We start from the raw sequence: 26903 nt of genomic DNA, 5'->3' as shown, positions 1-26903 counted from the left end.
TTTTAAAATATACTTTGCTAGATGAAGAACATTTCCTTCTATTCCTAATTTGCTAAGAAGCTGGGTTCTTTTTATCTTAAATCACGAATGACCTGGATTTTACTCAATGCTTTTTGTCTATTTACCAAAAAATTATGTGATTTTTTGCTTTTAAAATTTAGTGTGCTATATTATATTACATAAACAAATTTTCTGATGCTTAACTATCCCTACTTTCCTGACATAAAGTCTATTATTTGATGATACAGAATTCTATTTGTTAGTACTTTAGATTTTTTTCGAAATCTATTTTTGTGAGACTGGATAATTTTGTTTTCTATGTTAATCTTGCTTGACCTTAGTATCAGTGTCAAACACTGATTTGTTCAGCATTCCTCCTCTATCAATAATCTGAAATAGTTTGTATAGATAGAGATCATCTCTTTTTTTAAGGGTGGATAAAAATCTCCTATAAAGCCATCAGGCCTTAGGTGTGGAGAGTCTTGGTTACCAGGCATCTCAAGCAAGGAGCCCAGCTCTGGTTCCTATCTCCTGTGGGATACTTTTCATCTTCTTTATTACCAGGAGCCCTAGCACATCTGTTGGCTTCAGGCCTGCATACTGCTTTGAGTTTCTGTTCTTTATCTTACTCTTTGGCCCTGACCTTGTGTTTTTAAGCATGGATTCCGCTTTAACATCTTGAAGAGATTTCCCTCATTATTATCATCAGCATTTGCTTGCTGGCAGAGAGGCATTCTAATTGGAGGACAGAGTAAAAATAGAGTAGAGCCAGGAATAAGACAACTGAACTATTTGCTCTCGGCCCTACCCTCAATCAACATATATATGTGGAAATATCTTTCACTGATAACAAGACCAAAAAAATTGTCTAGTTAAATACTGAATTAGCTCTCCTTCATTTTTCCAGCACCATCTCATATATGATCATTTTTACCTACTTTTCTGGAATGTAATCATTTTAGAATACTGATTCTGTAAGAAGTCTTTTTTCAGAAAACACTCTAGTCAAGCAAAATGTGAGAATGATAAGGAGATTCCATGATCTCATTATGGAGATGATTAAAATGCTCTGATAAGCAAATACAACAGCAAAAATATAACAGAGTACCCTAAGTCTGAAATTTTCAAGTATTTATAGGGAAACTACAGGAATTTGGAGGAATGGGAATTCACAACTGTGTTATGAAAAATAATATTTAATTATTTCTTTTGAAATGTCAAATCTCTAAGGAGGGTAGCATTATTTATAGATTATATCAGTTATTAACTATTTCAGAGAATTATAAAAGACTGCTACTGACTTATGTTCTTTATATCCTGTATTTAAAAAAAAATGTGTCCTTAGTAATATTGTTCTATAGTTTCAAATAACTATCATGTAAGTTATTTTAAGTAGCTCTTACTGAAATCATACAAGAAATACAAAACTTTTACTTACCTATTGATTCAATCTGGAAATCAAAGGTGAGTTCAGATGATAGTTTTCTGCTAGATTTTAATCTTCCTTGGAGATTTACTATTTTGATACAACCTAAAGAAGGTAGGGAAAATTCACTCAGAAACCAAGATTTAAAAAAAAGTGTTAAAATAAGGTGTTCATAAAGAAAAACTTACAGTCCAAGCATACAAGAATGGTATCTCTCTCCAGTTGGGTTACGTGAGTAACATTTGTCTGTGGGCTATCTGTAATACAAACAAACTCAATAAACTTACACAAAAAAGTAATATTGAAAGCACAGAAGTATAAAAACAAGAATTCTGAACATCACTGAATTTGAAATGGATTTACATTTTTAGCTATACATATATAGTGGCTGAACCAGGCTTCTTGGGGGTCTAAACTCTGATCCAAGTGCTAAACGAAGTGAGTGCTCGGTGGAGCGCTATTGTCATTACTACTGCCAATCTTCTTCATTTGTATGTGGAATCAGGAGTCTAATCTTCTATATTATGGTTATGAGTGATTCCTCCTTTTAAGCTCAGAAGGCCACGGACTATGCTTTTGTACTTTACTATATGGTAGTGTCTGGCACCACATGTAATATTTACCGAGTGAATCAGAGTCAAATATTTCAAGTACAAATGAAATTAGAAGAAATACTGCAGTATTTTGAGAAGTATAAATACCAAAATGCAAAGAGGCATTACTTTTATTATAATGATTTATCAAAGTTCTTACAAACTCAGAATATTTAAATAATGATTTGCCATAAAGTGAAAAGTAGGTTATCCTAAACTTTATATGAACGTCAAAACTGAAATTGCCGAGCTATAGGCCTTTGTTTCTGGCCTTATATTTCCTGAGAGTCTGATGACCTACAGTCCACTGTTTCTATTTCCCATAGTATTTAGGTATCCAAGGACTGCAGTATTTCAGACCTGCAAATGTATTTAGACCTGGTACTTCTGTAACTATCCAGGGCTGAAAGAACCTAGACTAGGCCTCCTGCAAATCTGATCTTTGTAGCCCTTATACACATGGGTGAAAATTAACAATCTATTCAATCTAGATCTACACAATCTATTTCAGTTCAGGAAGCCAGTCCAGCATTACTAGAGAGAAAGCCAGGAAAATAAGGTTTTATCAACTGCTTGTATTAATTAGTTACCACGCACTGGAATCATCTAGAGATCTTTAAAAAATACTGATGCCTAGCTTTACCTCTAGATGTTCTTATTTAATTGAGGGTGTGTGTGACTTGAGGTGTCAGGAGTTTTAAAAGCTTTCCAAGTAGATTCTAAACTGCAGCAGAGTTTAGGAAACCACTGGTTTAGAATCTCGTTTGATGTAAAAGTCTAACTATACTTTCTCTTACTCAATTTTTATCTCACCATCTCAAAACCAGAGATGAGTTATACTTATCATATCCAACCTCTAATAAAGAGATATCTTTACAGGAAGGGAATGAAATTAAAAATTCCTTAAAAGGAAGGTACCCATAGTATTAAATTCTTTTGTGCAGAGATTAGGCCCTTCATTCAATAGTTTGTAGAGAAGGATTTAAAATTAAAATGCTTGGGAGAAATAAGGCATTAACTGAAAATCACTAACAAATAAAGTACCAGTCACCCAACAATGCCTGTCTGTAAAACAGAGGGGAAGAGATCAGGAAAGCAGGAGTGAGCCCACTATCTGAAAGGAAGAAGCAGTGTCTAAGGGAAAAGGCAGTATAGATTATTTAGGGGAGCCAGAGAAGCCACATTATGTTGCCAAGGGCCAACCACGTTTTCCTTCAACAATATGTCCTTAAGGGAAAACGGTTTCAAGTTTCCTGGGCTTCAGTAAGTCCTGTAATTGTCTCTAGGGTTCTTAATGTGTTTGTGATTTTTTTTCTACCACAGAAAACTTCAACTCTTAATTTCTTTCCTTTTGTGAACACTCAGGCTTCCAACAAACTCCTGACTCATCAGTATTTACTAGTAAACTGGCTTAACATTTCCGTAAGAACCCAAAAACTCTGACAAAGAGGCTCTACAAGACTTTTAAAAATTGCCTTCTGGGGGCACCTGAGTAGTTCAGTCAGTTAAGCATGACTCTTAATTTTGGCTCAGGTCATGATCTCAGGGTCATGAGATTGAGCCCTATGTCAGGCTCCACACTGGGCATGGAGTTCTGTTAAGATTATCCCCCTCAATCTCCCTGTCCCTCTACCTCTCTGCCCTTCACATGCCTTGCTCTCTAAATAAATAAAAAGTGCCTTCTAAAATGGCCACTGTATTTTACAGCAAAACACCATACAATGTCATTTTTAAAGGGAGAAACAACAAAAGGAGCTCCATAATAAATACAGTGCTTTAAAAATAAGAAAAAAAACTGTCCAGGTTACTTTTTTTTAAAGTGTAAAAGTTCAGATTTACTTACCACATAACACAAGTTTTACTAATGCATACTGATTATAACAAAATTAAAGGTTTCAAACTATAATCAAATTTCTGTAAAAAGCTCATTAATTGTAAATAATATTTCTAGCTATGAAGGAAAGATCTGCTATGCAACTAAACAACACAGATCAAAATGTAAGGAAACAAGTTATATAAAAAATTATTTTCAAGTACCATCTAATATTTCAGTAGGAGCTATTTCATTATAATTTATATCCTAATTACAAATCATTACAAATTTATTAAAGTTACTGTATAGTAGCTGTGTTTCAATTATAGGAATAAAATGGAAAATAAACTACACTCAGTGCAGTTTTTCCTTTTATTTAAATCAACTTTTCTAGGCCTGAGATAGGTGTATTTGTGTAGTTTTCAAAGTGTGGTTCCTGTATTCACATCATCAGCACCACATGGGAACATACAGAAGTAAAATCCACAGGTCCCACGTCAGATGTACTGAACGAAGAACTCTCGCAGTGGGGGCCAGCAAGCCTCCAGGTGATTCAGATGTATACTTGGGTTCAGGAATGCATTATGTGTCAAACAAATTAGCTATTTTAAAGCAAGCCATATTCTTTTTCCAGAAGTTATTAAGTTATTCCAGATTAGATTTTAATGTTATTCCAGATTAGTTTTTTATGCACTATTTTTGCCTGAGAGCTAGAGTAAGTTTATTATTTATAAAATCAAATAATGTATTGGCCTTAATAATCAACAAAAATCACAAACCTGATTCTGTAAACCATGAAGAGGTAGAATTTGGATTGACTGTTTCAAATCGAACCACTTGGTTGAAGTCTCTCCCTCTACTGACACCAACACAGACTAAAGGGTACTCCTGTTCAGGAACTACCAGCATTTCAAACATTCTAAGTGGACATGGTATAGGAAAATCTATGTGCTAAAGAGAGAAACAAAAATATATTAAACAAAGGAAAACAAAAGCCAAATAGTTTCATGAGAACACTGTTAAGAATTTTTAGTTTTATGAAAATAAAATAACTCTCTACTAAAAGATTGCTTCTTGCCACAGAAACTTTGGATATGCAGAGAAATACAAATTATAAAGTATTTAAGGTTTAGTACTGTACACATTTTTTAAAGTTAAAAAATCACAGAATTTTAGGACATCACGGCTAGAAGGGAACTTATAAATCACTTGTCTAGCCCTCTCTTTTCAGAGGTGGAAACCGAGACCTAGGAATCTGGTGACTGGTCCAGGGTCCTCCAGCCCTTTCTGGCAGTATCTCCTGCCTCCCAATTGGATGCTGCTTCAGTTATACTCCCTGCCTGCTTATCCAACTGAGCAAACATGGGTAAGAGCACTGAAATGCTAGTTAGCAAGAAACCCTCTTCTTGTAACTGGACAGGAAAAAAAAAAAATCACAAATAAGAGATATTTATCCTCATATCTCAAGTGACTATTCATGAACTCACAGTTATGATGCAACCAATTTTATTTAACTTCAAAGTTATTTTTATGTTGCTACAGAATGCTATAGAAAGTCTAAATAAATTCATATTTACTAAATTTAGAAAAATCGATGGAGAACATTAACATAATCAGGAAATTAAACTACCAGAGACTATACATATCCACCTGAATGACTAAAATGAAATGACTGACACAAAGAGTGTTACCCAGAGAGGAGCAGACGAGCGCTCACAAGGTGATAGGTGCATGACCTGTATAGTATGGCCACACTAGATACCCACATCATCTGTTCCTGCTGAAGATATGCATCCCTTTGAGCCTGGCAATAATACTCTGGTTATACGTTCTAGAGAATATGAGTATGCATGTGCATAGGAGGCATATGCAAAAATGTTCACAGCTACTGTTCAAATAACAAAAAACTGGAAGTATCCCAAATGCTCATCTACAGTAGACAGATAAAATAATGGCATATTCACACAATGGGAAATTATAGAACAATGAAAATGAGCTATATCCAACAATGAAATATGTTGCTACACAAAAGTCAGACATGAATGAGTATATACTTTATGATTCCATGTACATACTGTTGAAAAATCAGGTAAAATTAATTCTAATGTTTTAGAGGTGCATGTTTATCCGGTAAAAATGGAAAGTACAGGCGCTGACTTGGTGGGAGGTGCCATGGGGAGTTCTGAGTAGCTAGTGATACTCTTCACAATAAAAGTTGCTTTTTCAAAAAATATCAATCTTATACATACTTTAATAAGTCCACTCAGTATCTTTGTATTTTTGTTGCTCTTATAAATGGGCTGTATTTTCATTTTATTCTGCAAAGGGTAAGCAGTAATAGTACTTAACAAAACTACTGAATTTATATTTTAATTTGGCAACTCATAGATTCTAAAGAAAATAAAGTCTGGAGAAAAGAAACTGGTAAAATGGGGCTACCGTAACTACCATTCTTAGAGTTAGAAAATATGATGTGGTTCTGTGGCTAGAAGGTAAAGCCTGTGCATCTGTTGTCCTCATCCATATCCCATCCTTCCCTGTGACTGCCAGAGCACCTACAAGTGTACAGAGACTTTTCATCAATGCTCTCCGAATCCCCTCTCTAGAAGCTTTCCCATTACCTGAGGAATAGGCTTTCCATAAAATTGGCCATATTTTTTAATAAGGTAAAACATTTAAAATAATTCTCTTTGAAAAAAAATTCTCTTTGAAATGTGATAAGAACAGTAAAGCAGAAAACAATGCTTCTGTTTAATTTTGTCAGCAAATAAGAAAACCAAGAGATTCTGAATAATTCTATTTAGCTAATAATGTGTGCTAAGTCATTAACAGAAGAGGATTCCCATCTAAGAGCTTTAAATCCAGTTGCTATTGGTGATGGTCTTTGAACCAGTGACTACATCTTATTCATTTTCTTCTCTAGTTAAAAAGCACTGTGCCTGGTTTGTAATAAGCACGTAATATGTTTGCTGGAAAGGTCTTTAATTTCTAACTTTTACTTATGAAAATGTAGTCTAATGAAGCAAAATCTCTGTCAGAAATGTCATGAAGAGGAAGGGAGACTACAGAAAGGATAAAAATGTTTTTAAACACATAAGACTGTTGAATAGAAACATCATAAACACTAATCACAATAATGTCAAACTTAGAAACAAAATATCCCCAGTATTTTGAAGTAGAGATGGGAAAGAGAGTTGGGTTAAGATTCAGGGTAAGGGCCTACAGAGAGCTCAGGAAATATAAGGAAAATGGGAAGTGTGCAGTCTTAAGGGAGATGGTATTCTAAGTGCAGTATCTTAGAACACTGGCAACAGGCCTCATTAATTAGTCAGTGCCAGGCTCCCTGCAACCATCCACCTGGAAAAGAGAAGATGTGGATGGGTAATTTTTAAGCTTCTCATGTCTTCAAAGTGTATATTCTTTCCTGCATGTTCTTCATATCTAAAATTCCTTTAATAGAGAAAAGGTCTTTCATTATATGTTAGGATAAGTGGTATAACACATCAGGTAATGCAAACAATTCATTCATCCTAAGTTTTAAATCAGACTCAATCTATGAAAACTGATAGAATGAAACTATTTTTTATTCTGCTATAGGTTAGGAATGAAAGGAATTGCGAGGACCTAATTAAAATAGAGTAAAAGGAAAAGATAGGAAGACAACAGGGAAGGGAAGGGCTGCAGAAAAATCAAACTGTGCACACTTTATACCCCCCATCTAGAGGAGGCATGCTTTTGTTAAATAGGCAAAAATAAAGAGGACCTGAGAACAAAACCGTTTTTGCCATAAATGGGCTGTATTCAGAAGCCTTGCTTTAGATAGTTCATATGGCTATTTATTTCTCCCCTTCAGTTTTTGGTTTAAACAATTTTTACTTCAGTGATTTGTGGCAAGAGCACCTCAATGGGTTCAAAATTCTTGAAACTATTTTTTTATTTCTTTAGCCCTACTTAATGTTGAGGTTAACAAATAGTGATAGGAAATTAAAAAGATTCTTTAGTCACTTACAGAAATTTAAATAACAGGAAGCCAATACTTTAAGTACCCTAAGGCTGGATTATAAAATTTAGGAAGAATCTTCTCCTGACCCCAATTTCTAGGGAGATGTCAAATGCTCAGGAAGACTACTTAATTTATATAAAACAGCAAAGAAAACAGCTTTTAAAATTCATTTGGTATTTTCTTGATGTGAATGAGCCCTTTTGTTAGTTTTTCCTCCAATTTTAAGTTACAGTTGAATAGTATTAAATATTTTAAAGAATATTCATTAATTAAAGATTCTAGAGAAACTTAGGCACAAAAAAACCATCCATGGGAAGGCCTGACCAAATTAACAGTTAATCCAAGTAAATTCCCTCTCACTATGGTTATCCCTTGTCCTCTTAGGCCAAATGCCAACCTGTAGGTTGTTTCTCCGCTGTGATAAAGCAGGTCAGCCAGAGAATGTATTTAAACAACATTCCACTGCTTCTTAACACCTCCTGTTCTGGACATCAGACTGTGTGTGTGTGATGCTATTTCTTGCTCCTACTGCCTGCCATTTCCCTTAAGTATTTCTCTAGTCTCTTTTAAAACTTTTATCTGGCTAACTGATTTCCTTACAATTAGGAAATTTCCTTTCCTGCCACATAATCCAAAATCATGAAATTAACTTGACAAGTAATGGGAAAAAAAGAAAAAATGTGGTGTTTGGGTGGGGTTTTTTTTTTTTTTTTTTTTTTGAAGAACAGGAAAATTGACTTAATTAAGCTTTTATACTAAGAATGACTTAGGTTGCTTTTCATGCTTACCTTAATTAACATAAATTTCTGCATTGGTTCAACCCATTCTAATAAAACAATGCTAGTCTGAAGTGCCCCACATAGGTACTTATGGCCTGTGTAAGGATTTCGCACTGTCAAGGCAAAAAAGTATATGTAAGTTCTCTTATAATGCAAAGTCCTGACAACAGTAGTTGCATGCTCTGAAAACAAACAAAAGCTGGCTGCCAGTTCATTTCTTAATCAGACTGCAGGGTGAAAACACCTTCCATGAGGGTAGGAAACTCCATCACTTGCAGGAGTTTTGTCTTATTACAAATAAGTTCTAGGGTCTGGGGTTAGGAAAAAAGATTTTAGGTCTCATGGTACCAGGACGATTAGGTGAGGCAGCAAGATCCTGAAGGAAGATCATACATAGATTTGGGGAGAAGTTGCCAAATAGATAGGCTAAATATAGCACATTTAGGGACAGGTGGCTAAGGGTGCTTTTGGTAGTAATGTTCAGAGGCAGTGATACTTTGGTTCTAGCAACATGAAGACATTAATCAAATCTCAAAATATAGGTTTACAAATAAAACAAAGCCTCAGAGTTTCTTAAGGGAAGGAAAGAAAATTATTTTTTGCTTTTGCTATGGGCAAATAAAACAGCTGGTTGTGATGGGAATGGGGGAGGAATTTAGGATCATGGTGTGTGAAGAAGGAGACTATAACCTTCACGTCATAGGAATATGATTTCACATATTAAAGGCATGAAGATATATGCTGAATGAATAAATGCAGTCTCATAAGCTATTACTGAGCAGCATGTGAATGATAAGGAACAAGCCCCCCCTGGAGAACAGGGTCTGATAAAGTGCTATAATAAAAAGTCATCGTACTTTCTCCATTTACTCAGTCAATAAATTATTTGCAAAACGACCGTTATGTGCAAGGTACTATATTAGGTTTAGTTTACATGGAGACTGAATGGCCAAGACATTTGTTTTACTTAAGGGGGAAAAATAAACTACTACTGCCAGAATGCCCTGGAGAAGTACTATTTTATACTAGATTTAAAAATGAGCCTCACAGTGTTATCTGTTCTGCAAAGCAGGAGAACTACATGTCATGGAACAGTTTACTTACCAACACAACATTTCTGACACCACTTGGTTTCAGGGATTTTTGCTGATACAGCAAATTTCCTAAATGTAAATGAAAATGAATATATAATACATGTAGGTGAAGTTAGTATATGATAATGGTGTCATTACAGATCAGTGGAGAAAGGATGAGTTGTTAAAAATTGGTACTGACATACTAGGTCATCTACTAAAAATAATACATTTGCTCTGTTTCTCATCCCTCCTCCAATTCCAAATAGATTAAGGATTTATTAAAGTATGAAGAACAGGACTATAAAATATTCAGATTTAGAAAAATATGACCTTGAAATTTCTTTAAAGAATGCAAAAAGAACAAATTATACAGGGAATATTAATAAACTTTTGATACTTTTTCATGGATGGACCCCCCTACCACCACAAACTACAGGTGGCATTCAATTTATTGAATTAATTTGTTGAATATATTAATAACTCTGGTTTACCAAAAGATACCACTAAGTAAAAAGCCATAAACTGAGGAAAGATATTTTTTAGCACATACAGTAAATTTAAGCTATGTAAAATGCTGTCTCACCACTAAAACAATTTATAAGAATTTTTTTAATAAGAATTTTTTAAAGACATTTTTTATTTCTCTCCTTAGGAAGAGTGGGATATAGATTTTTCTGGCAAAGGTCGTTTAGGGGTTCTGCAAACATCTGATTCAAACTTAATTTGTAAAAATCCATTTAAAATTATTTTTTTAACTGCAATTAAAAAATATACATAAACTCAAAAGCCTTTTGTCACGAAAGATAATATAACACTGTTAGTGCAAAGTTATGCAAACATCAAATTATATTTCTCCATTTTTGCACACATATTTAAACTTCTTTTACATGTGTAAATGTGTCACAGATTAGATATTGCTCTGCATGTATTTTTTTCTTTTAAAAAAAAATAAGAGTTGTGCTTTGCTGGTAACAAAATTGTAAAGCATGCATGTGATGCTCAATACCATTTCAAACAAGCTTAGAATAATCTTGATGTTCTTGTTGCTGTACAACTGGCAGCTGAGTAGATCAAGCATATAATGCTGAGGTACTGTTAATGTTAGCTTTTAATATGTTGTACATGCTGTTTATATTTATAAAAATCTTTAATAACTACTGCTAACATTTACTGAGAACTTACTGTTTGCCATGAACTTCACAGGTTCTGTATTAGTCCCTCTGATAATGCCATGAGATAGGTCATAGCATAGAAATCTGAGGGTTAGATTTAATAATTTCCTCAAGGTCATACAGTTAGCAGTTCTAGGCAAGAATGAATTCTAATCTAGTGCCTTAGTCTAACTGTAGTGCTCACAGTGATTCAACTTTGAAAAAAATACTTCTCTTTTATGATTGTGGATCATTTTAACTAAAGAGTGCTCTGAGTTTGCAAGAGAAGCTGTTAAAATTTGTTACCACTTGTAAGTACTTTATCTGTGTGAATTAGCATTTTATTAGTATTATGGTACCCAAACAATGACACAGAAATTCATCAGATACTGAGGCACTGAATGACAACAATAATGATCTAGAATACCTTGATTCCAAATTTGGGGTTAAAGACCTACTGTTCCCTTCAACTATGTTCTTATCAAGAAGAGTTTTACATTCCAGTTCACACATTATATTAATATTTATGAAAATACCCCTTTCATGTACAGTGAAATTTCATACAGCTTAAAAAAAAAACTCCCCACACCTGTAAATTAAGTAAATTGCTCAAACAAAAGTGCTTTTCAGAGTTTAAAAAAATCTGAATCAAGGTCTTGAAAGATTTCCACTGCAACAAGTTTAATGTTCCTGGTCCACACTTGTAAACTTGCCCCCTGGCTCCCAAGGTTACTTAGGGGTTAAGTTACTGAAGCTGTCAAAACCCAGGAGGATTAACTGACTGCAAAGTACTGAAGGATTATACAGAGAATACCACATAATCAATACTACTAATTATAGCTTAGAGTTAACAATAATGAAACTATTCAAAACTGAGTTGTGAGCAGCACACTAAAATGTTATAAAAGTTTATAATTTTCTACAGTGATCTATACAGACTTACCTTACTTTCAGTAATGATTTTACAATAAGGCAATACAATTTATTTACTGGTACCTAATTAACTAGAATCCTAAGTGAACCAACATTCTCAACTTATTTAATGTAAGATATTTTAGCATATATTACAGACACAGTTCAATTTATCATGCCTAACAATGATGATAAAAGATCTACTTATTAAGATGCCAGAAACCATGGTGGATATGATACATACATATTTTACCATTTTAAAAATAACTTTGCAAGACTGGTATACTGGTTCTATTTTCTAGATGAATACCCTGAGAGGTTGTGTAATTTATTCAAGGTCCCAAACCTAAAGTAAGCAGGATTTAAATTCACTCTACCTGGACTCCAAAACTTATGCTTTCTTAAAGAAACTTTACAGTATGATACAATGAGTACCTAGATTTATGAGAACTACAGCACATTACAAGATGCTCAAAGGAAGTTTAATTTGTTCTCATTTTACAGAAGAAGAACTAGTACTAATACACATATAAAATTTTATCATGCAAACAAGGCTTTCAGATTTCCTGCCAGTAAATGAGAGAATAGTCGATTTTATAATAACTAACTTCTTGATAACAAAACTGAAGAAAGCTGGAAGGACACATTGGTGAGTGCTACTAACACCAAAGACTGACTGTAACAAAGTAACAGTGTAGAGGTAAAGTACTCTTAGAGGTAACCTCTTCCTCTATGGAAATTCCTTAAATGAAGAGGTAATACGGTATTCAATGTTGTCTCATGTATATACTAGGAAACTTTCTGCACATCTGGTATATTTAGTAAAATTTGAAGAACCAAACATAGCTACAAAAAAGCTCAAATAAAGCTACGAATGTCTCTATTCTGACAAAATGATATTAATAAGTGAATACGTTAAAGTTATATGCTTTACATTCCCTTAGAGGGCTCTTGTACTTTACATTTATTTTTAAAGTTTGGTGGTCAGTTTCTGTGCCCAGAGGAATTGAGGATTATCAAGTTAGATGGATAAATGGAGTGTGACCACAACAGCATCAAGTGGCAGCTGGAAGGAAAAAAGGAGCATTATAAACTCTATGTGAAAAAAGAAACTCCCTGACTCCATTCTTGGGGCTAGTTATAGGGGCAACTCCAATTCCAACTGTAAATACAATAAATCAAGTTCATAGTTGCAACTCTGAATCATCATGAAAACGCGTCCAGTTAAACTCAATGTAATCTATTTTAAGAAGACAGAAAAGCATGCAGTACAATTTTTAAATGATTTTCATCAAAAAGGTTTATTTATAAAAAAGATTTTATTTATTTATTCATGAAAGACACAGAGAGAGGAAGAGACATAGGCAGAGGGAGAAGCAGGCTCCCTGCAGGGGAGCCAATGGGGGACTCAATCCCCGGACCCCGGGATCAAGCCCTGAGCTGAAGGCAGACGCTTAACCACTGAGCCACCCAGACGTCCCCAAAAAGGTTAATTTTTTTTTTAAGATTTTATTTTTTTATGAGAGACAGGAAGAGAGAGACAGAGAGAGAGAGAGAGAGAGAGAGGCAGAGACATAGCCAGAGGGAGAAGGTGGCTCCATTCAGGGAGCCCGATGTGGGACTCGATCCTGGGATCCCAGGATCATGCCCTGGGCCGAAGGCAGGTGCCAAACTGTTGAGCCACCCAGGGATCCCCCCCAAAGGTTAATTTTTAAGAAGTATTTTGCACAATGGGGCAAATTTTAGCTCTACTGTAAACTCAGCAATTGAGAACAACAGCTTTTCAAGGTACTTGAAAGCTAAGGTTGTATATTAGTTGTTCTATAACGATACAGTAAAGGAAGAATGGCTATAGTATAATGTTTCCATAAAATATAATTTATATCAGACTCAGAAGACCTTTTGGTCAACAAATGAGGTGCAACACAATAATAACCAAAGGAAGAGAGAAATAATGAAAAATCCCTGAAAGTAGAAAAGCAAAATCCCTCAATTCCTAAGTAACTATCTTCTAAAGCAAAAAGCTTGATTTAATAAATCATTTTGATTTTCTAAGGTTAAAAACTATACTTTGAGAAAAATTCACTTTACTCAAAACAAGTATGTCGAAAACACGATGTGTGATGAAAATTTACTAGCAAATTATAGAAAACAACTAGTTTTAACCTTGTAAAACATACTAAATACTCATCAGTTTCAAAGTTCCAGAGGGGCCTCTCAGTTCTGTGAAAATACATTACCTCTCACATTTTTTCTTCACATGTGATTTCTACTAACCCAAACTGAGTGCTTTTTTCAATTTCTGTAGTATAACTATTATTTAGAATTAATTAATGTATTATCTTTAAGGATGAAACATAATTATTTTTTATTTATTTTTTTTAGGAGGAAACATAATTAAATGTACAATTACCTTGGCAGTATTCGGTCAGGGAGTTTGTGTGCTGGAATAGCAACAGGTAACTTTTGCATTTGTCTGGCATAATCAAAAAGCCCTGGTAAATTATGGGAATAGAGCTGAGAAGCTTTACCTGTTAAGAAAAATAAACATGATATAAAAGCTAATAACATAAATAGGAATAATAAGATATGTAAAAAGTAAAAGACTTACCAGATATTGATAGTAAGCAATTGTTCATTACATATAACCATGTACACCTTCGGGGGAATAACTAATAAAAAAAAAAAAAGAAAAGGCAAAGTTTACAAAAGATAACAGATAAAAGAGTAAATATGTACATATTATCCATGTAAGCTATCTTATCAACAGGTCAGTTCTTAAAAAAGAAACTTATTTTTAATAGAAATTCATTTTAGAAGACATTTAAAACAAGATGATATACATTTACTTACGCTTATATGGGAGAAAAAGAAATAAACTAGCAATGTAATTTTATTATCTAAGTCTCAACATCATGTGATTAGTTTGAGTCCCAAACTATAAGGGGAGAAGAGACAATTTCAAGCCATGTCTATCTCTTTATTTTGGTTCTAGGGTTAAATAATTAACTTTCCTGTGTACCTCTCCAAATATGTTTATATCTGGGTATATGGAAATCCATGGCTTCTAGAGCAGAAGAGACAGAAATCATAGTGCAGTGGAACATAGGGTAAAGAAACACTAGGTATGAAGGAAAAAAAGCCTGAGAGAACATAATGAAAATTCACAAATAATTAAGAATATAAATATGGGATTCATTTCTGAAATACAGCCCATAAGAATTGAAAGGCACTTCTGTAAGTTTGAAAGTGATTAGTATTTAGGGAAAAGAAGAGGGAATTTCATGAACACAGTCCATATACTTTGAAGGTAAAACATAATTGCTCTCATTAAGATATTTTATCATGAAGATCAGTGGTTCTCAAAGTGGTCCCTCCATCTGCATCAGCAATATTAGCATCACGAGGGCATTTGTTAGAAATACAAATTCTTGGATCTCATCCCCAGATTTACTCAAGCAGAAATTCTGAAGGTAGGTCCAGCAATTTAGGTTTTAATCAGCCCTCCAGGTGATTCCGACGCATACTGGTCTGAGAGCCACCGATGAATATAGTTAAGCGTTCTGATTTAACAAGCCTGAGTGTTGGGTTTGTGCTGGCATCTGGCAGCTCCTGCTTCAGTTCCTCCAAAGTAGATTGGGATGTGGGCAGGGAACAGAGAGAATGAAGGGACGGATGAAATATACCAAGGCATCTATGGACTTTCCTTTATTAAAGCACAAAGTCTCAATGATGGCCCTAAATAATTAAAGGAGAAAAGGTAATAATAAAAGGGAAACAAAAAATCTATTTTATATAAAACCTGTTTCATATATTTGCAAAATATACTCAAAGTATCTAATTTCTCCAAATAAAACATGGCAATATAGTTTTTTAAAAAAATTATTATTGAAATATAGTTGACATACAATGTTATATTAATTTCAGGTGCACAGCATAGCGATTTGACAATTCTATACATTATCCAATGACCACCATGATAAGTGTAGCCACCATCTGTTGCCATACACTTTATTACAATATTATTGACTATGTTCTCTATGTTGTACTTTTGCCATAGTTTTTAATTTTGGAAAATGTGCCTACAACTGTGTCTTAGACTGAAAGGACATAAACATTTCCTACTTTATACTCTTCATAAAAAATTCACAATAGAATTGGAAATTCATTGGCTATATTGAGAAAATTTGGCAGAAAAGGGGCAATGACTTATAAGTCACAATGTTATCAAAGTAGCAAAAAATTTTTATTTAATACTGTCTTGAACTGGATTTATCATAAAAAACTTAAAAAGCAGTTCTCTAGTATTAAATCTATGGCTTATTGTGAGATGATATATTTGTAAATATAAGTGAGCTAGCTTGTTGAATACAAGCATACATAAAGTAGCAGGGCAAGACACAAACTCCTTGCATAATAAATTATCAACATAGGGACAATGAAAAAGTATTTATACAAAGTTATATTAAGTGGATTTCACATTGGATTTTAGTTTTTAATCACATTTAACAATACCCTAAAGCTTTTCTAGATTTCTAATGTCTACTTCTTTTAGCAAAGTAGGTTCTGGGTGAAATAAAGGGGAACTCTTGTACATTGTTGGTGGGAATGCAGCCACTGTGGAAAACAGTATGGAGGTTCCTCAAAAAGCTGAAAACAAAGCCACCCTACAACCCAGCAATTGTGCTACTGGGTATTTACCCCAAGGATACAAATGTAGTGATCCAAAGGGGCACCTGCACATAGCAGCAATGTCCACAATAGCCAAAGTATGGAAAGAGTCGAGATGTCCATTGGCAGATGGAAAAAGAAGATGTGGAGTATATATATGCAATGGAATATTACTCAGCCATCAAAAAAATCAAAACGAAATCTTGCCATTTGCAACAACGTGAATGGAACTAGAGGGTATTATGCTAAGTGAAATAAATCAATCGAGGAAGACAATTATCATATCATCTCACTCATATGTGGAATTTAAGACACAAAACAGAGTATCATAGGAGAAGGGAGGAGAAAAATAAAACAAGATGAAATCATAGAGGGAGACAAACCATAAGAGAGTCTTAATCATAGGAGACAAACTGAGGGTCACTGGAGGACAGGGATAACTAGGTGATGGGCATTAAGGAGGTCACGTGGTATAATGAGCATAGGTACTATATTAGACTGATGAATCACTGACCACTACCTCTGAAACCAATAATACATTGTATGTTAATTAAATGAATTTAAATAAAATTTTTAAATGCAAAAGTAAATAAATAAAACTATATAATAGTTAAGTAGGTTCTATAGTTCGCATAGACTCAGATATCTGCTTTCTCAGTGACTGTGACTTGGGATAATGTGATCTCTGTGAGTCAGTGTTCTTATTTGTAAAATGGAGCGCCTATATCTAATAGAGTTGCTGTGGTGATTAAACAAGAAAAGGGCGTGGAAGACTGGCACATGCTGAGCAATCAACAAATATTTCACTATAAATAATAAAAGCAGATAAAAAATTTAAAGTCAGGACCCTGTTTGGTGTCATTTTCTCTCCTTCCGGTGTCTTCCCCTATCTAGCAGACTCATGCTACCCGGTCTCTTTCCCCTAGAGGACAGAGAAAAATCCACCTAATAATTTCACAGCAAGACGAAAAAAAACTCAAGATCTCATATATTCTCATTCCTTACTCCCAAGGGCTTCCTCTGGGAGGGAAAAGGTTTCACTTTGTAAGGCATGTGTAGCTCAGAATATTATTACTCAATCAGTGTAGTTTCCAATACTGAAGCATCTCAGGAGGGGACTTCTTGCAGACTAGTACTGGGAGAGGTTGGTGGGCACCTTCACTTGACTGTCCCTTGAATTAGGTGGATAAATACTTACCTTAACTATGCATGAAGTTGGTCTTGTTCCTTAAAATTAATATTATTTGTAAGGTGATTTTTAGATATCTTTTAGATATCTTCTTACATCCAAGAAAAGTATTACTACCTTGAATTAGTTACTGATTATTATAAATAATCAGAAAATAAATAACTTCTCTAGTTCCTTGTATTTTTCAGCCACCTCACTATATACCACTTCCAGATTGCAAGATTTAGAGTATATCATACAGTTTAGGATCTTGTTAGAAAATCTAAGTTAAAAATGTTGCAGTGAGAAAAGATGGAAATGTTTGGTTAAGAGATTACCATTACTTAGATTTTTTTTCCTCTCCATTGTATTTGTAATCAATTTATCTTTTTTTTTTCTTCAATTTATCTTGATAATGGACAGTTATATACCCAACAGGCACCCAAAACTCAATGTGACTAAAATGCATGCAGTATCATTCCTATCAAATCTACTTGCCCTTCTGTATACTGTCCCTGACTGGTGGTACTGCTGTTATTCATGCTGGAGACCTGGACTCAACCTAGACTTCCTGGCTTCCATGGTGAAGTGGTCATTCAATGTGGCCAATTTCAGATCTTTAATCTTTCTCTAGGTTTAGTGTTTCTCTACAGAAGCAATACAAGTGGGAGAGGCAGTGTGGTGAAGTAGTTAAGGACATGGGACTCTGGAGCTAGCTGGCCTGGACTCATATCCCACACAGTCAGCACTTAATAGTTGTGGGATCTCTGAAAAGTTACTAATCCTTTCTGTGCCTCAGATTTCTCATCGGAAATGTGATTCATGATTGTATACATCTTTGAGAATTGTGAAAATTAAGTAAGTTTATTATACAAAGCATTTAAAAATAGTGTCTGGCAGGGGCACCTGGGTGGCTCAGTCACAGTTGAGCATCTGACTCTCGGGTTCAGCTCAGGCCATGATCCCATGGGTCATAGGACTGAGCCCTGCTAATTGGGGAGTCTACTTGAGATTCTTTCCCTCCACCTACTCTCTCTCTCTCTCTCTGGGATAAATAAATAAATCTTAAAAAAAAAAAAAATTAAAAACAGTATCTGGCACATAGTAAGTTTTATATGGATACTAGCTGCTAACACCATCACTATCATTTTTGCAGGCTGTTTAGCATTGCTAGCCTCTGGGTTCTAAATGCCCAGCCACTGCACAGTAACAAATGTCCTCACATAATTCTGAACTCCACTTTTTCCTTTCTGTCCTCTCCACTTCTGTCCTGCCTCAATGCTTCTTCACCTTTTGACCAAAATCTCTTGTATCATCTCTCATCACACTGCAAACAGTTCTAAAGACATGGATCTTGTCAACAGCATGGTATACACAAAGCTTGCGGGTGGCAGCTGCCTTCCCCACCTGCCTCCATTTACTATTACTATTCTGCACTCATTCTATATTCCAGTCAGACTGTCTGTTCATGGTTCCCTGATCTTGTCATGCAGTTTCACAACTCCACGGCTTTATACTTACCCTCTGTCTGTCTGCGAAGCTTCCACTCATTGCCATGGATGGTTTCTTCTCACCTGCCCACAGGAGGTACTAATGACTCCCACCTCTGTGGCTTCTACCTTGAGCTCATTCCTAGTGTGACACCTAACCTGAGTATTATAATGACTGCTATGTCTCTTTCTCTGTTACGTTGTGAGGTCCTGCAGGGTGAGGACTAGTCCTGTGAATGTGTCCTCAGTACCTGACAAATACAACATGCTCCATGGAGCTTTTATGGATAAAAGAGGCAGAAAATCTTAAAAGTGATTTTTTTTTTGTCTAGTACCTATATATAATTTTTTAAAAGGGAAAGTTTAAAATGACATACCTGTTCCATTGATGTTTCATGAAGTTCATTAAGATTCAAAGTATAAATCCCTTCTTCAGCACCAAATATCAAATACTGATCTGAAATGACAAAAGTAATTCACTGGTTTTGATATGTAAAATACTTTCAAAAAGGACTTATATACAGATTGAGTAAATATGTAATAACATGAAGAAGGAATTACTGTGATTGATAGGCAATAAATATATTTTAATACAAGTAAGTGGATAAACACTGTAACTTAGTGAACTGAGCTATATGTAAATACCAGCCTCAAAGCAGTAAGGCAAACTTTTATGTAAAACGGGTTTTGAAGACTGGACTGCTAGGGTTCTTCACTCATCAGGGGGTGCTGAGAACTGGCAGAGAATCTGTAGCTCCTTTTCTAAAATTCCTTTAATAAAGGATCATGTACAATTGATATACAGAACATAAATAAAGAAGAACTGGTACAGCTTAAAGATATTTTTGCAGATGGGTGACCATTATAGCAGTAGCATTAAAAAACCAGGATCTGAAAACCAACCAACCAACCAACCAACCAACCAACCAACCAGGATCTGGCCTATTCAAAAAGTTAACTAAAACTTGGACAGCTCCTACTCAGTATCTTTTAGAAGATGGTACACTAGTCATGGTCCTGTCTGATCTGCTTTGATAATAAAATACAGGCAACAACTTCTCCAAACTACACTGAGGTATGCTGAGAACTGAATGCCAAGAGTGTTCCTATACTGCCCATAATTTAGGATTAGTGCTGGCAGATTAAAGGCATAAGCTTTGTTGTCTGACAAAACAACTGAACTGGGTTCAAAGTGCAGCTCTACTCCTGACTGGTGATGAAACAATGAACCTCTCTGAATTCATTCTCCTTATCTGTGAAATACCAGTTCCTACACCTTGGATTTTTAAAAGATTCAGTAAGACGACATGTGGGCATGTACTCACATAGATCTTATATACACAGATACTAAGATACAGATATATAGTGAAAGAATGCAGATAGTCTTTAGTCAGGGAGTAATGACGATTCTTATTATGATCTCCTTTAAGATGGAGAGGTCCTCTAAAGTGGTCACTATACCCTGGATCCCGGGTAGTTAAACTCCTTTAAGAACAGCTGTACCTAAAACGCAAAGATACTGAATGTGCAGCAGCAGAAAAAAACTTTTCTAGAAGTAATCAGGGTGACATAGAGTATATGGTTTCACTCTATTGATATGGGCACCACAGTGAAATTTCAGTGTCACGGGTCAACTCAAACACTGCTAACAACATAAAGAAACATATTTACTTTAAATAATTTTTAAAAATCACAACCAAAATTTTTTCAGAAAGGTATTCAGAACATGAAGAAAACTGAATGCTTTCATGACCTCAGTTTAAAAAACAAATAGATAACAGATAAAAACACATGGTACTACCTCTTGTATCTGGGTTTATCCATGATGTTGCACAGTGAATTTTCAAAGGACATCCATTAAAAACCTTCGAAAAACATGCACCCATCTGGAAAAACGAAGAAAAACCAAGCAATACAATATTCCCTGATAAGAAGTAAATCAAGATGAAAATTTCATTTCATGACTTATAATGTTATTAATCATTGAATTTAATATTACAACATGAAACAGGTATAGCTGATTTCAAATTCATATTACAGACTTCAAAACATGGGTCTGTACTCATTAAAAATAAAAAAAAAAACATAAGCCATGCGCTTAATTCACCCTGGATAGATTCAATAAAAAGCTTTATTTATGTTAATATTTATCAAGCTCATTTACAAGTCTTTCATATAATAAACACCTTATCAGGAAACATAATACCATTCATTTGAACTTTTTTTTTTATCTTCAAAGAGTAAAATGTTAATTTTGAAACTGTTGTTTAGGTCAGAATAAATAAATATAAGAAGGTTTATTCATTTAATCACTTTTACTACCAACAACTTGGGGGGAAAAGAATACAAAAATATTTGGTGAGAAGAGCACTGTGCATCATTTTATAGCTAGAATATTTTCCTCAAAAATATGGAGATGATATCCAGAAACAGAATACATTACTATAGTCGATTATAATGGATTATAAAAATGTTAATGTAAAAAATAAAACAATAAACCTTAAGATTTCCTTTTTACTCATAGAAGCCTACCAACCAATATTTTTTTAAGATTTTAGTACCAAAAAACAAGCACCACCTGGCAGTACCATCAGGTGGTAGAAGACCAATAAAAAATGTTTTTATGGTGCAGGGCAGAAATTGTATCATTTAAACTAATTCTAGGCATCCCTTGGTGGCTCAGCAATTTAGTGCCTGCCTTTGGCCCAGGACACGATCCTGGAGTCCTGGGATCGAGTCCCACTTGGGCTACCTGCATGGAGCCTGCTTCTCTCTCTGCCTGTATCTCTGCCAATCTCTCTGTGTGTCTCATGAATAAATAAATAAAATCTAAAAAAAAAAAAAAGAAAGAAAGAAAGAAACCTAATCTTGATAATTACTCTTTAAGACAGCTGCCAAAATTTGTATGTGGAGGTGCCTGCCAAACTCCTAAAAATCCAACTGATGAAATGAGGTGCCAAACAATCAAACCAACCCAACCTAAGCTAGTCTGCATAGTTGATCCTAGCTGGCTTTTCAGTTATGAGCTCTTCCCTGTCAGCTGCACACCTGACCCGAGAGTTTTGTGCTATGGCCAAGCAAGAAATCTTGTCCCGTTAAGGGTCTCTGATAAACTTGGGAGACCTTTGCTCTCAAAACTCTTACTTTATAAGATAGGGTATAAATAATTATATCTTTCTTTTTAATATTTATATCTTTATGAAGAAACTAAAAAAGGCTAAAAAGAAGAGTCAAAAAGTTACAGATTAGAAACGCAGCTGACACCTTCTAAATTAGTGTCACACTATGTTTTAGGTTTTTGCAGTAGCAAAAAAGCAGTTCTATCTATACCAATGCACAATTACACTGAGCTAATATAATTTTAATCCTAGGATAGCATGCTCTAATCCAAAAAACAAAAAGCAAAACCAGGACAAACTGGAACTCAGGAGTATATCTAGGTTCTAGTTCTAGCTCTGGTTGGAACTGGGTGGAGTTCTGCAAAGATTCTGGGGTCTGTTTCATTCATGGTCCAAATAAAGAGTTCGGGCCAGATGGTCGTTTAATATTCCTTCTAGTTCTAAACTTCTGTTTTTGATAACTGAAAACGCTAGAAGGGGCGCCTGGGTGGCTAGGTCAGTTAAGCATCTGCCTGGTCTTAGGTCATGGTCCTGGGATCCAGCCCAGCATCAGGATCCCTGCTCAGCAGGGAGCCTGCTTCTCCCTCTGCCTGCTGCTCCCCTGCTTGTAGTCTCTCTCTCTCTCTCTCTCTCTCTCTCTCTGTCACAGAAAGAAAGAAAAGAAAGAAAGAAAAGAAAGAAAAGAAAGAAAAAGAAAAGGAAGAAAGCAAAGAAAGCAAAGAAAGAAAATGCTAGGAAAAAAATGGGTCATATCTACATTTTGTACTTCCTACTGTATCCATGTGCCTTTTCCACATTTTTTAAAACCTATCTACAAAGATTATTAACAATTTTTGGAATAAAGGAGCTTAAAATATATAATTTATCATAATTTTATTCTGAAAAGCTACTTTTCAGATATAACAATGTTTATTTTTTTAAAAAGATTTTACTTATTCATGAGAGACGGCGGGGGGGGGGGGGGTGGCGGGCAGAGACACAGGCTGAGGGAGAAGCAGGGCCCATGCAGGGAGCCCGATGCGGGACTTGATCCCGGGACTCCAGGACCACGCCCTGGGCCAAAGGCTAGCGCTAAACCGCTGAGCCACCCAGGGATCCCCTAAATTAGCAGTCTTACAGACTTTTTCAATAATAATGGAGAATCAAACAGGTAAAAAATCTAACCAAAGATACATAGTCAATTATCTGCCATTGTATTTAGCTTGAAAACAATCTATCTGATATTTATACTTACATGTACTTTAGGTGTTGGGGGTAGACCGTTACTAATAGGCTTCTAGAAAAAGAATACATGCATGAATACACTTTTTTTTTGTTGCTGTTTGGTGTAACAATACTGTATTTCAAACATATATATCAAAATAAAATACATGAATACTTTTTCTTTGTAAAACAAAATATAATAGGCTGAAGTTCTCTTTATTTTTTTTAAGCTCTCTTTAACTCTTCTACAGTCCTGATACATGCTCCCCCAAAAAACTGGTTCAGTGTGTACCCTTCCAAACCTTTTTTCTAGACAACTATAGGTATTCATATATTTGTGTATATTCCCATTTTTGTGCATGTGTGTGTGTGCGTGTGCGTGTGTATATATATATATATATAACCCACAGAAAACACTGTTTTTGTGTGTGTTTTAGAACAAATAGTTATGTACTATTTTATCAACCTCTTTGCCTTAATGTTGGGCCTTGGACAGATCTTCATATCAATATACACATCTGGTTCATCTGTTTTAACTGGAGCACAGTATGAACATACTTTATTTAGCTATTCCCTAATTATTAATGGATTTTTAAGTTATTTTTCATTTTTTACTGTAACAAAAATGCAGAAATAATCACCCTGGCATACATCCTACTATGCAATGTATGAATGACTTTTTTAGGGTATGCTGTGAAAAGAGAAACCACTGGAACAAAAGGGCTGCACCTTTTACCCTTTGGCAGATACCGACCACTGTCCTTCTGAATGCTCATTTCATAACATACCCACCAGCAACGTTGGAGAGCGCTGGTTCTTTATGGTTTCACAGACAATGTTATCAAACTGATCAGTAAAAAATGTTTTCTCCTTAATTTGCAGGCCTCTGATTGTTAGGAAAATTGAGAATATTTAAAAACCAGTTTATTCATTATCTATATATTCTCTTCTGTGAATTGTCTTTTTCCCTCTTTTACTGAGTTATCTTTTTTCTTATCTGAGTTCTTTATATAATCTAGATTTGAATACTATATTAAACACATTACAAATGTCTTATCTAGGTCTGTTGATTATCTTAACCTTGTTTACAATGTCAACTGAAGTTTTACAATTTGATGGATTCAAATTTATCAATCACTGGTCAAAGTATACTGATAATTATAAGGAAGAGTAAAAATTGCATAACTGTTTATCTACAACATGCTCAAGAATGTGAAATATTCTTCTAAGGGGCTACATGACTTGGAGTATAAGATTTGTCCCCCACAGAAGGAAATCTCTTTGAGATTATATACTTTAAACAAATTTTATGAAAGTCTAGACTTCTCTGGAGGTTAATCTTAATATTTTAACGATGACATCCTAATTTTTTCTCAATCTAAGTCAAAATTATCTAAATGGAATGACAAAAATTAAAAACTATTGTTAATTGATATCATATAAATAAATGATACAGATGAAATATTCTGTGTAGTACTACTTCTGTAACTACTACACAGTTTTGAAATTAAGACTATTTGAAATTTTACTTTGTAGATATGTATATGAGGATGTACAGCCTATTACGGCTACCAATTTCTGACAATTTTTTTTCCATTTTGCAAATAATTTATGTACTTAGTTTTATATTGATATCCTTAAATTATGTTAGATTATCTACTTTAGCAAAACATTTTTAATTAGGAAGCTCTGAACCTTTTAACTGTCAGATTTACATTAGATATTGACAGAACTGGCTGTAAATAATTTCAAGCTGGTGAAACTGTAATCATTTAATATGTCATGTATACTATTTATCTTATCATACGGTCATGGACATATTTCAGAATTACTCTTAGGTTCACTACTACAGCATAGTAATTCCTTCTAATGAAATAAGGTAACAGAGTGAATTAAAAATGCATACATAAAAAATGTATACATCTCCCAAAGGCTTTTATGCTGTACTACAGAACAGTAGGTTGTATTTCTGTACTACTACGTTAACAGGACTGCTAAAATTTAAACTGATGAAAACAAAGAGGCCCTGCTCAGTTGGAGAGACTTCATAAAAACTTATTCCTGAAGGGCATTTTATGCTTTTGTTAACATACTACCTAAATTTCACAATTACGATGGATAAAGCCAGTTAAATGCTTTAACTGAATATAAAAATAAAGTTTGTCATATTATGTCATGAAATCTTAAAAAAAAGTTGACTATCAGATATAGTACAAAAGCCTCTAGCAATGTGCTTACTACATAAAAACATAGCTATATGCGCAGAAACATTTGAAATGTACTATAAATATACTATAAATATATGTGTATATTATTATACACAAAAAATTAAAATCTCATTAGCATCTGAATTGAGGACTTTACGGACTTTTTTTTTAAGTATTACACTGAAAGGTAAATGTTAAAATATTTTAATCTCTCAATAAAAATTATTTATGCTTTATAATTGTGTCACAGCGTTTTATCCAAATTTGTAACAGGAATAAGCTGCTAAGGTTAATTTCATCTTACCTGAAGTGTTATTTTATATCTAGTGGAAAATAATTTTTTCTCATTAAGTTTTTTTTTTTTTTGAGTAGTAATACCATGAATTATGTAATCTACAGTCAGAAATTTGTCCTGAATAAAAGTTCTAGCTTTCCTTATCTGTCCATGTCCTTTCCATAACTTTTTGAGACTGAAAAATGAACTTTTAAAGAATCAATCTCATCATAATGAGAATAATAGTTACCTGTATACAGAAGGTTACATTTTATAATACACTATTATAACAAACTGGACACCATTCAAGTATGTCACAGCAGTTACTTTTTTAAAGATTAAGCAATCTATTATCATTATAATTAATATATTAAATACTATATTATAAAATCTATAATTGTCAGTTTCATTAATTATAACGAAACTAACTTAACACAATGAAAAACACAAGTAGAGCTTATAAATATAAATACCTACTGGTACATCTTTCTTTTCTTTCCTTGAAGGGTTTGTGCCTCTGTGTTCATTCTGTTGTTGATATAGTGAACCATCTCGTTCTCCATTTAACTGGAAGGAGCTCACTCCATTTCCTTCAGTAAGATGTTTAAATATATTTTAAAAGGATTAATTTTCATGAAAACTTTCATTCAGAAAATCATCAAGTAGGAAAGAAAAATAAGATCTCTCAGTTTCTGCCTTCATTTGGAATCATCCCATCAGAAATATTTAGCACTCAAGAAAAAAGTCTTATACGCATGTTCTGCTACTTAGACCTCTATTTTTCTCATACAAATTTAAATCGGATTTTATCTAAGCATATATATTGTGTAAAAGACAAAGAAATACTGAATATATAACTACTTTTAGGAAAGGGTAATCTGCAGTATGTTATCCAGGAAACTTTAGTTGTTCTTTTTTTTTAATTGCTTTTTATGCATAACATCCAAGAATATATATTAAAACAGCATCTTCTAGTATTAATTTGGAGGCAAATATCCAGTAATAGTGACAATCATTT

General features: G+C 34.2%; 1 protein-coding gene across 9 annotated transcripts in view; it reads right to left on the bottom strand.

Annotated features, from left to right (window-relative positions):
• Nucleotides 1–26903, bottom strand: part of MAP4K3 (mitogen-activated protein kinase kinase kinase kinase 3) — a 183473-nt gene that overhangs the window by 6719 nt on the left and 149851 nt on the right. For all 9 annotated transcript variants that reach the window (XR_012003160.1, XR_012003161.1, XM_026018984.2 and 6 more), the window contains 11 exons: nucleotides 26363–26475; nucleotides 23436–23477; nucleotides 20884–20968; nucleotides 19460–19539; nucleotides 14365–14425; nucleotides 14167–14284; nucleotides 9719–9777; nucleotides 8624–8727; nucleotides 4612–4783; nucleotides 1615–1683; nucleotides 1439–1531 (listed from right to left, as the gene is read on the bottom strand). Coding sequence is in view for 7 of the 9 variants with exons in the window: in XM_026018984.2 (XP_025874769.1) it covers nucleotides 1439–1531; nucleotides 1615–1683; nucleotides 4612–4783; nucleotides 8624–8727; nucleotides 9719–9777; nucleotides 14167–14284; nucleotides 14365–14425; nucleotides 19460–19539; nucleotides 20884–20968; nucleotides 23436–23477; nucleotides 26363–26475 (996 nt within the window). In the remaining 2 variants the exon portion in view is untranslated. The remainder of the gene's footprint in view (nucleotides 1–1438; nucleotides 1532–1614; nucleotides 1684–4611; nucleotides 4784–8623; nucleotides 8728–9718; nucleotides 9778–14166; nucleotides 14285–14364; nucleotides 14426–19459; nucleotides 19540–20883; nucleotides 20969–23435; nucleotides 23478–26362; nucleotides 26476–26903) is intronic.

Source organism: Vulpes vulpes, chromosome 8, assembly GCF_048418805.1.
Source record: "Vulpes vulpes isolate BD-2025 chromosome 8, VulVul3, whole genome shotgun sequence".
NCBI lineage: Eukaryota > Metazoa > Chordata > Mammalia > Carnivora > Canidae > Vulpes > Vulpes vulpes.
Note: the sequence above shows the minus strand (reverse complement) of the source record. Positions and strands in the feature narration are given on the sequence as shown.